We start from the raw sequence: 14,987 nt of genomic DNA on the forward strand, positions 1-14,987 counted from the left end.
GCTTTGCTTTATCTTGGCCAGGTCGCAATTGTAAATGAGAACTTGTTCTCAACTTGCCTACCTGGTTAAATAAAGGTGAAATAAAATTAAAAAATACCAATCCGGCTCCCTATTCAATTAGAGGTAAACACTGCTATTCGGCTCCAAGGACCAATCCTTCGTATGCACTGTATAGTAGCTACTACATAAGGCTTCAGACCCCAGATGGCAACAGTCATATCAGGTAAACACCTCAATAACACATATCTTTGTCTGTACACTGCCCCAGACCCCAGCTCCCAGCCTCCAGGCAGACACCCAGACATGTAAAACAGGTTGCTGGCTCACCTCCCCTTCCTCGCCTGGAGCCCCTAAGCCTGGCAGCTGGCCAGTGTACACTCTCGCACTACTCACGCTGCTCCTATACTCTCACAAGAGGCTTCAAGTTTCCCCTCGCCATCCCTGGACTACAGAGATTTCATAACACTGAAAGAGTATTGCCTATAACCTACAGTACTCTGTATTTTATGTCATTTTAGCAGATTAGCAAGTCACTTAACCAGAGAGACTTACAGGAGCAATTAGGGTTAAGAGCCTTGCACATGGACACAGACCGAGTTTTCACCTAGTCGGCTCTGGGATTCGAACCAGCGACCTTTCAGTTACTGGCCCAACACCCCTAACCACTAGGCTAGCCTAACCACTAGGCTACCTGCCACCCAATATACTGTAACTATAATAAAGCTAGTAACTAGCTATAAAGCTTACTATCCCAGGCTACCATGGAGGTGATTATTCAACGAGAGTTTAGTAAACTGAGCAACGCATGACTAGTGGCCTCTAAAAACACCTTCCTAATATAGAGTTGCACCCATAAGTGTTCAATTGGGTTGAGATCTGGTGACAGACACACACAACCTTTAAAGCCCCTATGCTCCTTTGAGACCTCTCTTTCAAAGTCACAGATCACTTCTAGCCATGGTAGCCAAAATAATAATCAACTGGGCATTATTATACATGACCCTATGCATGATGGGATGTTAATTGCTTAATTAACTCAGGAACCACACCTGTGTGGAAGCAACTGCTTTCAAAATACCTTGTATCCCTCATTTACTCAGGTGTAAAATAAAGTAAAAATAAATGGTCCTTCATGGATGCTAGAACATGGACAGGAACATCAGCACAGTAGTAGACCGAGATAATACGTTTAAAAACAATAGAACAGACAAGTATATGTAATTCCATGCATTCTTTATTCCATTAAGCATTAAAACATCCACCGTGTTGCCTGAAAGCAACACAGCCAACATGAATGACAATCTGTAGCACGGCACATTTAAGGCTTTTTCTTTGTCAGTTTAACACTAATAAACCTCTGTACCCACTAGTTTTTTTTATGCATTAGATTTGCATACTGTGACTCCAGTGTTAAACTCAAGAAGGCTAGAATAGCCCTTAAATCAATGTTTTATATTATGTATAGAGGATATATAGATACATTACATATGGTTCTGACAACCGGCATTAGAGTGTAAATCTATCAACATTTACTGGAAAATAACATCGTAAAAATGTCAGTATCAAAACAATAAATGGGACTAAAGGAGTTTTTCGTTTTTTAAAAAAGACAAGCAGAAAAAACTAGATGTTAAGTAAAAGGGCTCGCTGTGTCAAAACATAGGCCCCTTAGTAAGTTATGACGAGAAAACACTAGAATCTTTTACTCATCACACGAAAACCCAACCACGACCGCAAAATACAGCCATCACCTCACAGCAATACACTGATCAGTCAAAACGTTAATCACAAGTTGCTACGTACATATCCTTCAATTATACCTCCTCCTTCGAAAAGGACACTGAGCAGTGTAGCGTTTCTCTTTTTCCAGCTGAGAACATCTGCAGAATACTTCAACCCAGTGATTCCTCTGGCTTCTTCACTCTCTACACTCAAAATGTCCTTTATGAAAAGTTGTTTGCATGCAGTGTTTCTTCCAAAACGTAGTCTTGGTGACACTTGCAGAGTTCTTTGGAGTGAAACGAGATGGGAAGCAGGGAAGAGGTCTGTTGGGGGGGAATCCCCCCTTACCCCTAGGAAAAAGGGATACAGCCAGAATCTGCAAAAGGTGGTGAGATGGCTCAAAAATCTCTCATCTACATGTGAAGACTCATTGAGATTGCATTAGGTGAAGTATTACCCCAAAACATCTTTTCACAGTGATTGAGAAGATCCCTCCAACCGAACCGATAGCAGCAGTCAGTCCCCCTGCAGACCATGAGACTCCCCAACTCAAGTCTACAGGAATGTTAGGGTGAAATGTCCACAGACTTAAGGCTTTATTTGTAGTGTTGAAATGAAAGGAACAGGTACATACTGACAAACAGCAACCCAAAGCATTTACGTTAAACACAATCTTAATTCTGAACAGACGAACAAAATGGCTTCATGGAAAACTTCTGAAGAAAAACATCTACACTGGTGCTGAATCCCAAATCAACTCCTACGACCAAGGCATACCTCTAGATCTGAAATGAATGGAAAGGTCTTAGCAATATGGTAAAAAAAAATTCCTCCGAACAGCAAGGCAGAAAAACATGAAAACTGTTTAAATCTGCTCCTTTCAGATCTACAGGGGTGTCTTGAGACAGTACTGGCTAAGGGTTGATCAGCTGTGTCTAGAGACAGTACTGGCTAGGGGTTGATCAGGTGTCATCTAGAGACAGTACTGGCTAGGGGTTGATCAGGTGACATCTAGAGACAGTACTGGCTAGGGGTTGATCAGGTGTCATCTAGAGACAGTACCGGCTAGGGGTTGATCAGGTGTGTCTAGAGACAGTACTGGCTAGGGGTTGATCAGGTGACATCTAGAGACAGTACTGGCTAGGGGTTGATCAGGTGACATCTAGAGACAGTACTGGCTAGGGGTTGATCAGGTGTCATCTAGAGACAGTACTGGCTAGGGGTTGATCAGGTGTCATCTAGAGACAGTACTGGCTAGGGGTTGATCAGGTGACATCTAGAGACAGTACTGGCTAGGGGTTGATCAGGTGTCATCTAGAGACAGTACTGGCTAGGGGTGGATCAGGTGTGTCTATAGACAGTACTGGCTAGGGGTTGATCAGGTGTCATCTAGAGACAGTACTGGCTAGGGGTTGATCAGGTGTGTCTAGAGACAGTACTGGCTAGGGGTTGATCAGGTGTGTCTAGAGACAGTACTGGCTAGGGGTTGATCAGGTGTGTCTAGAGACAGTACTGGCTAGGGGTTGATCAGGTGTCATCTAGAGACAGTACTGGCTAGGGGTTGATCAGGTGACATCTAGAGACAGTACTGGCTAGGGGTTGATCAGGTGTGTCTAGAGACAGTACTGGCTAGGGGTTGATCAGGTGTGTCTAGAGACAGTACTGTCTCTAGACACACCTGATCAACCCCTAGCCAGTACTGTCTCTAGATGTCTAGACAGTACTGGCTAGGGGTTGATCAGGTGTGTCTAGAGACAGTACTGGCTAGGGGTTGATCAGGTGACGTCTAGAGACAGTACTGGCTAGGGGTTGATCAGGTGTGTCTAGAGACAGTACCGGCTAGGGGTTGATCAGGTGTGTCTAGAGACAGTACTGGCTAGGGGTTGATCAGGTGTCGTCTAGAGACAGTACTGGCTAGGGGTTGATCAGGTGTGTCTAGAGACAGTACCGGCTAGGGGTTGATCAGGTGTGTCTAGAGACAGTACTGGCTAGGGGTTGATCAGGTGTCGTCTAGAGACAGTACTGGCTAGGGGTTGATCAGGTGTCGTCTAGAGACAGTACTGGCTAGGGGTTGATCAGGTGTGTCTAGAGACAGTACTGGCTAGGGGTTGATCAGGTGTGTCTAGAGACAGTACTGGCTAGGGGTTGATCAGGTGTGTCTAGAGACAGTACTGGCTAGGGGTTGATCAGGTGTCATCTAGAGACAGTACTGGCTAGGGGTTGATCAGGTGTGTCTAGAGACAGTACTGGCTAGGGGTTGATCAGGTGTCATCTAGAGACAGTACTGGCTAGGGGTTGATCAGGTGACATCTAGAGACAGTACTGGCTAGGGGTTGATCAGGTGTCATCTAGAGACAGTACTGGCTAGGGGTTGATCAGGTGTGTCTAGAGACAGTACTGGCTAGGGGTTGATCAGGTGTCATCTAGAGACAGTACTGGCTAGGGGTTGATCAGGTGTGTCTAGAGACAGTACTGGCTAGGGGTTGATCAGGTGTGTCTAGAGACAGTACTGGCTAGGGGTTGATCAGGTGTGTCTAGAGACAGTACTGGCTAGGGGTTGATTTGGGATTCTCCATAGGGGTGTTCAAATCCAGGCCGCGAGGTCAGGGGCTGATTCAGTCCTGGGACACAGGTTCAATTACAGTACATTGTAAGTGTGTTTTTATTTGATACATGGCCTAGTGTCATCATTAGGGTCAGGTGGTGTCCCTCACTGAAAACCCCAGTTGAGGAAAAACACCTGGCCCTTCTTTCCACATGACCTCCAGTTAACAAGAGCACTGTTACAGAGGTGAGACACCCAGGGGTGAGCTGGGTAATGACGTTTTTCAACCACACCCATCTCTCACACGGTCACACACACTGGCCTTGAAAACAAGATGGGAATGAGTTTCTCTGTGTTGTGAAACACATGGAATGTCAATAAGAGAACAAAAAACATACATCAGAACATACAGTTTGATTACCTGAAAATATCTGCACAATAAAAGTGCATTCGTTTGAATTCACCCTGAATGAAAAAAAAATACTAAACAATTTTAAACAAAAACAAACAAGCAAGAACATCAATCATGTATCTGAGGTGCAAAACAGATTGTTCTTCATCAGGTATAAAAGAATACAAAGTCAATCAATCATGAGCATAAGAGAGAGAAAAAGATGAAATGGAGAGAACAAGAGGGAATTTATCACATCCCCACCGGCAGAGATAGAGCGAGAGAGAGAAGGAGAATCAAATCGAGATCCAGATTGAAGAGCAAGTGCAAATACTGAGCGGGCCCTAGCTCCTTGGCAAAGAGACCTGTCCACATATGAGCACCGGGGATGCCTTGGCCTGGCTCAGCTCAGCCTGACCTGGTTAAGCCCTGGGGGAAGCATCTCAACACTTCCTCCCCTCCTCTCCAACATCTGCACCGATAAACAATACAAACCAACATGGTGGATTTCAGGTATCAAATTTCCACCAATCAACTTCTCTCTGCACAGATCAAGGAAAGAAAAAAGGAAGCCATTTTAGACTTGATACGCAGCCCCCCTCTAGGTTTTAGTGGAGGAGGCCAAGGGAGATCAGGATGTGGGCAGCTCAATGGAGATGAACTGCTTGAGTCGCTCCAAGTACTGGGCGTAGAGCTCGATGTCGTTGTGCCCGGCGCCCTCCACCCACAGGGGCTCCACGGCACGCGGGCAGCGCTCGTACATAGCCAGGCCGTGCGAGAAGTCGATCACCTCATCCTCCGTGCCGTGGATCACCAGCACCGGCGACACCACCTTGGACACCTTGTCGATGCTGGGGAGAGAGAAGGGGTTACATTTTATCAATGCTTTAACAAAGCGAGAGCCCGCGCGGCAGAGAGACAGCGAAAGAGAGAAAAGGGAAAGAAAGAGAGAGAAAAGGGAGAGACAGCGAGAGAAAGAGAAAAGGGAGTGAGAGAGAGAAAGAGAGAAAAGGGAGAGAAAGAGAGAAAAGGGAGAGAAAGAGAGAAAAGGGAGAGAAAGAGAGAAAAGGGAGAGAAAGAGAGAAAAGGGAGTGAAAGAGAGAAAAGGGAGTGAAAGAGAGAAAAGGGAGTGAAAGAGAGAGAAAAGGGAGAGAAGGAGTGAAAGAGAGAGAAGAGAGAGAAGGAGTGAAAGAGAGAGAAAAGGAGTGAAAGAGAGAGAAAAGGGAGTGAAAGAGAGAGAAAAGGGAGTGAAAGAGAGAAAAGGGAGTGAAAGAGAGAAAAGGGAGTGAAAGAGAGAAAAGGGAGTGAAAGAGAGAAAAGGGAGTGAAAGAGAGAAAAGGGAGTGAAAGGGAGAAAAGGGAGAGAAAGAGAGAAAAGGGAGAGAAAGAGAGAAAAGGGAGAGAAAGAGAGAAAAGGGAGAGAAAGAGAGAAAAGGGAGAGAAAGAGAGAAAAGGGAGAGAAAGAGAGAAAAGGGAGAGAAAGAGAGAAAAGGGAGTGAAAGAGAGAAAAGGGAGAGAAAGAGAGAAAAAGGAGTGAAAGAGAGAGAAAAGGGAGTGAAAGAGAGAAAAGGGAGAGAAGGAGTGAAAGAGAGAGAAAAGGGAGTGAAAGAGAGAGAAAAGGGAGTGAAAGAGAGAGAAAAGGGAGTGAAAGAGAGAAAAGGGAGTGAAAGAGAGAAAAGGGAGTGAAAGAGAGAAAAGGGAGTTAAAGAGAGAAAAGGGAGTAAAAGGGAGTGAAAGAGAGAGAAAAGGGAGTGAAAGAGAGAGAAAAGGGAGTGAAAGAGAGAGAAAAGGGAGTGAAAGAGAGAGAAAAGGGAGAGAAAGAGAGAAAAGGGAGAGAAAGAGAGAAAAGGGAGAGAAAGAGAGAAAAGGGAGTGAAAGAGAGAAAAGGGAGAGAAAGAGAGAAAAGGGAGAGAAAGAGAGAAAAGGGAGAGAAAGAGAGAAAAGGGAGAGAAAAAGAGAAAAGGGAGAGAAAGAGAGAAAAGGGAGAGAAAAAGAGAAAAGGGAGAGAAAGAGAGAAAAGGGAGAGAAAGAGAGAAAAGGGAGTGAAAGAGAGAAAAGGGAGAGAAAGAGAGAAAAGGGAGTGAAAGAGAGAAAAGGGAGAGAAAGAGAGAAAAGGGAGAGAAAGAGAGAAAAGGGAGAGAAAGAGAGAAAAGGGAGAGAAAGAGAGAAAAGGGAGAGAAAGAGAGAAAAGGGAGAGAAAGAGAGAAAAGGGAGAGAAAGAGAGAAAAGGGAGAGAAAGAGAGAAAAGGGAGAGAAAGAGAGAAAAGGGAGTGAAAGAGAGAAAAGGGAGAGAAAGAAAGAAAAGGGAGAGAGTGGGGAAGACAAACACATTAAGACAAATGGACCTCCTTGGGGGCATTAGTAGTGTATCCATCTTCCGTCTTGTAGCGGCGCAGTAACAGCAGGGGTGTAGAGACTGACTCCACACAGCACGCTGCCAAACCATTAACTACACGTCATACAGAGGGGGTGTGCGCACCTTATGTGCACTACATATGATATATACACTAGAGGTCGACCGATTAATCGGAATGGCCGATTCATTAGGGCCGATTTCAAGTTTCCATAACAATCGGAAATCGGTATTTTTGGACGCCGATTTGGCCGATTTTTTTTTATTTAAAAAAAACAACAACATTTGTTGACCTTTATTTAACTAGGCAAGTCAGTTAACTTCTTTGGGATAGGGGGCAGAATTTTCACGGCCGGATAAAAAAACGTACCCGATTTAATCTGGTTACTACTCCTGCCCAGAAACTAGAATATGCATATAATTAGTAGATTTGGATAGAAAACACCCTAAAGTTTCTAAAACTGTTTGAATGGTGTCTGTGAGTATAACAGAACTCATATGGCAGGCCAAAACCTGAGAAGATTCTAAACAGGAAGTGCCCTCTCTGACCATTTCTTGGCCTTCTATACCCTCTTTATCAAAAACAGAGGATCTCTGCTGTAACGTGACATTTTCTAAGGCTCCCATAGGCTCTCAGAAGGCGCCAGAACGGGGAATGATGACTCTGCAGTCCCTGGCTGAAAAACAGTAGTGCATTTGGCTAGTGGTCGATCTGAGAACAATGAAATGGGTGCGCGCGTGAAGAGTCCATTTTACATGTTCAGTCTTTGAACGAAAACGACGTCTCCCGGTCGGAATATTATCGCTATTTTACGAGAAAAAAAACGCATAAAAATTGATTTTAAACAGCGTTTGACATGCTTCGAAGTACGGTAATGGATTATTTTGAATTTTTTTGTCACGATACGCACCGGCACGTCACCCTTCGGATAGTGTCTTGAAGGCAAGAACAAAACGCCGCTATTTGGATATAACTATGGATTATTTGGAACCAAAACAACATTGGGTGTAAAGTACAAGTCCTGGGAGTGCATTCTGACGAAGAACAGCAAAGGTAATCCAATTTTTCTTATAGTAAATCTGAGTTTGGTGAGTACCACACTTGGTGGGTGTCAAAATAGTTAGCCATGATGGCCGGGCTATCTACTCAGAATATTGCAAAATGTGCTTTCACCGAAAAGCTATTTTAAAATCTGACATAGCGATTGCATAACGGAGTTCTGTATCTATAATTCTTAAAATAATTATGTTTTTTGTGAACGTTTATCGTGAGTAATTTAGTAAATTCACCGGAAGTGTCGGTGGGTATGCTAGTTCTGAACGTCACATGCTAATGTAAAAAGCTGTTTTTTGATATAAATATGAACTTGATTGAACAAAACATGCATGTATTGTATAACATAATGTCCTAGTAGTGTCATCTGATGAAGATCATCAAAGGTTAGTGCTGCATTTAGCTGTGGTTTTGGTTTTTGTGACATTATATGCTAGCTTGAAAAATGGGTGTGTGATTATTTCTGGCTGGGTACTCTCCTGACATAATCTAAATGTTTTGCTTTCGTTGTAAGGCCTTTTTGAAATCGGACAATGTGGTTAGATAAAGGAGAGTTGTCTTTAAAATGGTGTAAAATAGTAATGTTTGAAAAATTGACGTTTTGGGATTTTTGAGGACTTTGTAATTCGCACCACGCCCTATCATTGGATATTGGAGCGGTCTAGATGTAAGAGGTTAAACCACTCGAGTGTTGCTTTAACAGTATGCTTAGGGTCATTGTCCTGCTGGAAGGTGAACCTCCGTCCCAGTCTCAAATCTCTGGAAGACTGAAACAGGTTTCCCTCAAGAATTTCCCTGTATTTAGCGCCATCCATAATTCCTTAAATTCTGACCAATTTCCCAGTCCCTGCCGATGAAAAACATCCCAACAGCATGATGCTGCCACCACCATGCTTCACTGTGGGGATGGTGTTCTCGGGGTGATGAGAGGTGTTGGGTTTGCGCCAGACATAGCTTTTTCCTTGATGGCCAAAAACCGAAATCTTTGTCTCATCTGACCAGAGTGCCTTCTTCCATATGTTTGGGGAGTCTGCCATACGCTTTTTGGCAAACACCAAAAGCATTTGCTTATGGCTTTTGGCTTTTTTCTGGCCACTCTTCCCGTAAAGCCCAGCTCTGTGGAGTGTACGGCTTAAAGTGGTCCTATGGACAGATACTCCAGTCTCCGCTGTGGAGCTTTGCAGCTCCTTCAGGGTTATCTTTGGTGTCTTTGTTGCCTCTCTGATTAATGCCCTCCTTGCCTGGTCTGTGAGTTTTGGTGGGCAGCCCTCTCTTGGCAGGTTTGTTGTGGTGCTATATTCTTTCCATTTTTTAATAATGGATTAAATGGTGCAACGTGGGATGTTCAAAGTTTCGGATATTTTTTACAACCCAACCCTGATCTGTACTTCTCCACAACTTTGTCCCTGACCTGTTTGGAGAGCTCCTTGGTCTTCATGGTGCCGCTTGCTTGGTGGTGCCCATTGCTTAGTGGTGTTGCAGACTCAGGGCCCTTTCAGAACAGGTGTGTAGATTATGTGACACTTAGATTGCACACAGGTGGACTTTAATTATGCCACTTATGTAGGTAATTGGTTGCACCCGGGGACTTCATAGTAAAGGGAGTGAATACATACGCACACACCACTTTTCTAGTTTTTATTTTTTATAATTTTTTGAAACATGCTATTTTTTCCATTTCACTACACTAATTTGGACAATTTTGTGTATGTCCATTACATGAAATCCAAATAGAAATCAATTTAAATTACAGGTTGTAATGCAACAAAATAGGAAAAATGCCAAGGGGGATGAACACTTTTGCAAGGCACTGTAACAGAGACCCTCTAAGGGGATGAGAGGTCCTAACCCATGCCAGGATATTGCTCTCCACACCATAACAGAGACCACAGAACCCTCATTTACTCAAGTGTTTCCATTATTTTGGCAGTTACCTGTAGGCCTCAATAGCAGTCCTCTATAGCAGTCCCAGTTTAGGAGAGCCACTTGCAGATTCAACTTCAGCCCGCTCTCCACCCCCCCTCCTCTTCTACCCACAGATCTCATGGCTGATAACAGTTTGATGCCATTGTTCGACAGGTGTCAGGGCTGAGGGCTGATAACAGTTTGATGCTATCTGTTCCTCCCACCTGCACCAAATGTACAGTATTTCTCATCCTAATAGCTTGTTCTCCATCTGATAACCAAGACTTATTTTCTACCTTGCAAAGTACAGGAAGTAGCTGCTCATGGTATATGACCAGGGGGGACACAATACAAACCCTTATGGATATTACAGGTATCTGATAGAGGCCAGCCAGAGACCGAGACCTGGGAGTCCTATTTTTCAATAGGTCTGTGAGCTCAGCCGCCATCCTTTCAAAGCTAGCTAGCATGGAGAGTTACTACCTACCTACGTACCTACTGCTGCACCTTAACCTCTCTGGGCCAGTGGGACGCTTGCGTCCCACCCTAATCAACAGCCAGTGGAATCGCGTCACGCTAAATGCAAAACCTCATAAATGCTATAACTTCAATTTCTCAAACATATGACTATTTTACACCGTTTTATAGATACACCTCTCCTTAATCGAACCACGTTGTCCGATTTCAAAAAGGCTTTACAGCAAAAGCAAAACATCCGCTACAAGACCATGGTGCTTGCCTATGGAGCTGTGAGGGGAACGGCACCTCCGTACCTTCAGGCTCTGATCAGGCCCTACACCCAAACAAGGGCACTGCGTTCATCCACCTCTGGCCTGCTCGCCTCCCTACCTCTGAGGAAGCACAGTTCCCGCTCAGCCCAGTCAAAACTGTTCGCTGCTCTGGCACCCCAATGGTGGAACAAGCTCCCTCACGACGCCAGGACAGCGGAGCCAATCACCACCTTCCGGAGTCACCTGAAACCCCACCTCTTTAACCTCTATGGGCTAGGTGGGACGCAGGCGTCCCCCCCGTGGTGCACTCCATCAACAGCAGGTGCATTTCAAGAGCGGCAAATTTGAATCCAAATAAATGTCAAAATTCAAATTTTTCAAACATACAACTATTTTACACCCTTTGAAAGATAAACATCTCCTTAATCTAACCACGTTTTACGATTTCAAAAAGGTTTTACGGCGAAAGCATAAATTTAGAGTATGTTAGGACAGTACATTTACAAGAGTTGTGTGTAATGTTTTGTCAATTGAAAGACAGGGTCACCAAAACCATAAAACCAGCTAAAATGATGCACTAACCTTTTACAATCTCCATCAGATGACACTCCTAGGACATTATGTTAGACAATGCATGCATTTTTAGTTCTATCAAGTTCATATTTATATCCAAAAACAGCGTTTTACTATGGCATTGATGTTGAGGAAATCGTTTCCCTCCAATAACCGGCAGTCAAGTCAGCATCACAAATTAAATAATTAAAATTAGAAAACATTGGTAAAATATTATATTGTCATTTAAAGAATTATAGATTTACATCTCTTGAACACAATCAACTTGCCAGATTTAAAAATAACCTTACTGGGAAATCACACTTTGCAATAATCTGAGCACTGCGCCCAGAAAAATACGCATTGCGATACAGACTAGTCGTCATGTTGGGGAGATCTAAAATACTATGTAAATAATCCATTACCTTTGATTCTCTTCATCAGATGTCACTTCCAGGTATCACAGGTCCATAACGAATGTAGTTTTGTTCAAAAAAGCTCATCATTTATGTCCAAAAATCTCCGTCTTGTTAGCACATGATCTAAGCCCGCCGGACTTCACTTCATGAACGAGGGGAAAAAATATATTTACGTTCGTTCAAACATGTCAAACGTTGTATAGCATAAATCATTAGGGCCTTTTTTAACCAGAACATGAATAATATTCAAGGTGGACGAATGCATACTCTTTTATAACGTATTGGAACGAGGGTACCCAACATGAACTCGCGCGCCAGGTGTCTAATGGGCCATCATCGTTCCATGGCTCTTGTTCGGTCAGATCTCCCTCCAGAAGACTCAAAACACTTTGTAAAGGCTGGTGACATCTAGTGGAAGCAATAGGAAGTGCCAAAATATTCCTCAGCCCCTGTGTTTTTCAATGGCATAGGTTTAAAGGTAATACAACACATCAGGTATCCACTTCCTGTCAGAAAATGTCTCAGGGTTTTGCCTGCCAAATGAGTTCTGTTATACTCACAGACACCATTCAAACAGTTTTAGAAACTTTAGAGTGTTTTCTATCCATATATAATAAGTATATGGCTATTCTAGTTACTGGGTAGGATTAGTAACCAGATTGAATCGGGTACATTTTTTTTATCCAGCCGTGCAAATACTGCCCCCTAGCCCTAACAGGTTAAGGAATACCTGGGATAGGATAAAGTAATCCTTCTAACCCCCCCTTAAAGATTTAGATGCACTATTGTAAAGTGGTTGTTCCACTGGATATTATAAGGTGAATGCACCAATTTGTAAGTCGCTCTGGATAAGAGCGTCTGCTAAATGACTTAAATGTAAAATGTAAATTAGATTGTCAGCAGAGTACCCAGCCAGAAATAATCACACAGCCATTTTCAAAGCAACTAGCATGCATCACAAATACCCAAAACACAGCTAAATGCAGCACTAACCTTTGACAACCTTCATCAGATGACACTCCTAGGACATCATGTTACACAACACATGCATTTTTTGTTCGATAAAGTTCATATTTATATATAAAAACAGCATTTTACATCGACGCATGACGTTCAGAAAATATTTTGCCTCAAATGCTTCCGGTTTATTAGCGCTACAATTTACAAAATTACTATTCGAAAACATTGTTAAAATGTAATATTGTCATTCAAAGACTTATAGATTAACATGTCTTGAATGCCATCTCTTTGCCAGATTTAAAAATAACTTTACTGGGAAATCACACTTTGCAATAAACGACGTGGTATGCCCAGAAAAATAGTCTAGGCTATACATGTTTTGAGCCATCTTGGAACGATCAACCATCAAAAATACTATTGTAAATAATCCCTTACCTTTGATTATCTTCATCAGAAGGCACTTCTAGGAATCCCAGGTCCATAACAAATGTAGTTTTGTTCAAAAAAGTTAATAATTTATGTCCCAATAGCGTTAGCGCGCTCCGAAGGCTAGTGAAAATGTACCGTGTGCGTCTGACTTGTCGTCAGGAATGAGCAAAAAATATATATTTAAGTTCGTTCAAACATGTCAAACGTTGTATAACATAAATCTTTAGGGGCTTTTTCAACCAGGGCTTCAATAATATTCCATTGGGATGGTTGCATTGTCTTTCAAAACGTTTCGAAAAGGGAGAGTACCCATGGGCGCCGAAGTCACAATGGTAATGGCCCATTTCCTGTGACCAAGGTAAACATCCTCTCTTTCAGTCAATTTTGATGGTAGGAGGCTCAAAACACTTTGTAAAGACTGGGGACATCTAGTGGAAGCTTTAGGAAGTGCTAAATGAATCGCAAGCCACTGTGTGTTTCAATGGCAAATGTTTGAAGTGATATCCACACATCAGATTTCAGTTTCCTGTCAGGATTTGTCTCAGGGTTTTGACTGCCATATGAGTTCTGTTATACTCACAGACACCATTCAAACAGTTTTAGAAACTTTAGGGTGTTTTCTATCCAAAGCCAATAATTATATGCATATTCTAGTTACTGGGCAGGACTAGTAACCAGATTAAATCGGGTACGTTTTTTATCCAGCCGTGTCAATACTGCCCCCTAGCCCTAACAGGTTTTAACATCCCCTCAGCACCCTGCAGGAGAGAGATAACACTACCTACCCAAAATCCAAAATCAGGGCTGTGGCACATGGCTGTATTTCAACTGTCAGTCAAAGACAACAGGCCAAGAAAGCTAACACATCCAACATCCCTTCCCTCTGTCCCTAGACTCCATCTACTTCCACCGACCCACTATCTCATCATCTCACCCCATAATAACCCACCTGGGGAAGGCGTCGAAGCAGTAGGTCTTGCGCGTGTCAGGGAAGGCCACTCTCAGGCCGGACATAAGAGGTGAGTGCAGGATGACGGCGGCACACTCGTAGCGCGCCGCCAGATCCACCGTGGGTACCGTGCCGATACTCTGGCCGTACAGAATGATGTTCTCTGGGGTCACTCCATACCTGGAGAGGAAGGAGGTTAGGCGAGAGAGAGAGAGAGAGGAGAGGAGGTTAGGCGAGAGAGAGAGAGAGAGAGGGGTTAGGCGAGAGAGAGAGAGAGAGAGAGAGAGAGAGAGAGAGAGAGAGAGAGACAGACCAATAGTTGTGGACAAGGAGATGAAGGAAAGGGGGTGATAAAAAAAGTAAAGAAACAAATGAAGGTGAATCGATCAGACCCAGACTACTACCATCATCCTCCTAGGAGATACCTGACCCAACATGACATCACTGTACAACAAGGAGACGATACCTCCTCCTATCCAACATCCCTGTACAACAAGGAGACGATACCTCCTCCTATCCAACATCCCTGTACAACAAGGAGACGATACCTCCTCCTATCTAACCTCCCTGTACAACAAGGAGACGATACCTCCTCCTATCTAACCTCACTGTACAACAAGGAGACGATACCTCCTCCTATCCAACATCCCTGTACAACAAGGAGACGATACCTCCTATCTAACATCCCTGTACAACAAGGAGACGATACCTCCTCCTATCTAACATCACTGTACAACAAGGAGACGATACCTCCTCCTATCCAACATCCCTGTACAACAAGGAGACGATACCTCCTCCTATCTAACATCCCTGTACAACAAGGAGACGATACCTCCTCCTATCCAACATCACTGTACAACAAGGAGACGATACCTCCTCCTATCCAACATCCCTGTACAACAAGGAGACGATACCTCCTCCTATCCAACATCCCTGTACAACAAGGAGACGATACCTCCTCCTATCCAACATCCCTGT

The 14,987-nt window shown here is 43.6% G+C and overlaps 1 protein-coding gene across 1 annotated transcript in view; it reads right to left on the reverse strand.

The window, feature by feature from the left end:
• Window positions 1-1,216: 1,216 nt before the first annotated feature.
• Window positions 1,217-14,987, reverse strand: part of LOC123730786 (alpha/beta hydrolase domain-containing protein 17C) — a 50,715-nt gene continuing 36,944 nt past the window's right edge. The window contains exons 2-3 of the mRNA XM_045708747.2: window positions 14,010-14,189; window positions 1,217-5,509 (exon numbers count right to left, since the gene is read on the reverse strand). Of these exons, the coding sequence (XP_045564703.1) occupies window positions 5,290-5,509; window positions 14,010-14,189 (400 nt within the window). The 3' untranslated portion in view covers window positions 1,217-5,289. The remainder of the gene's footprint in view (window positions 5,510-14,009; window positions 14,190-14,987) is intronic.

This window comes from Salmo salar, chromosome 26 (assembly GCF_965601325.2).
Source record: "Salmo salar chromosome 26, fSalSal1, whole genome shotgun sequence".
Classification (NCBI taxonomy): domain Eukaryota; kingdom Metazoa; phylum Chordata; class Actinopteri; order Salmoniformes; family Salmonidae; genus Salmo; species Salmo salar.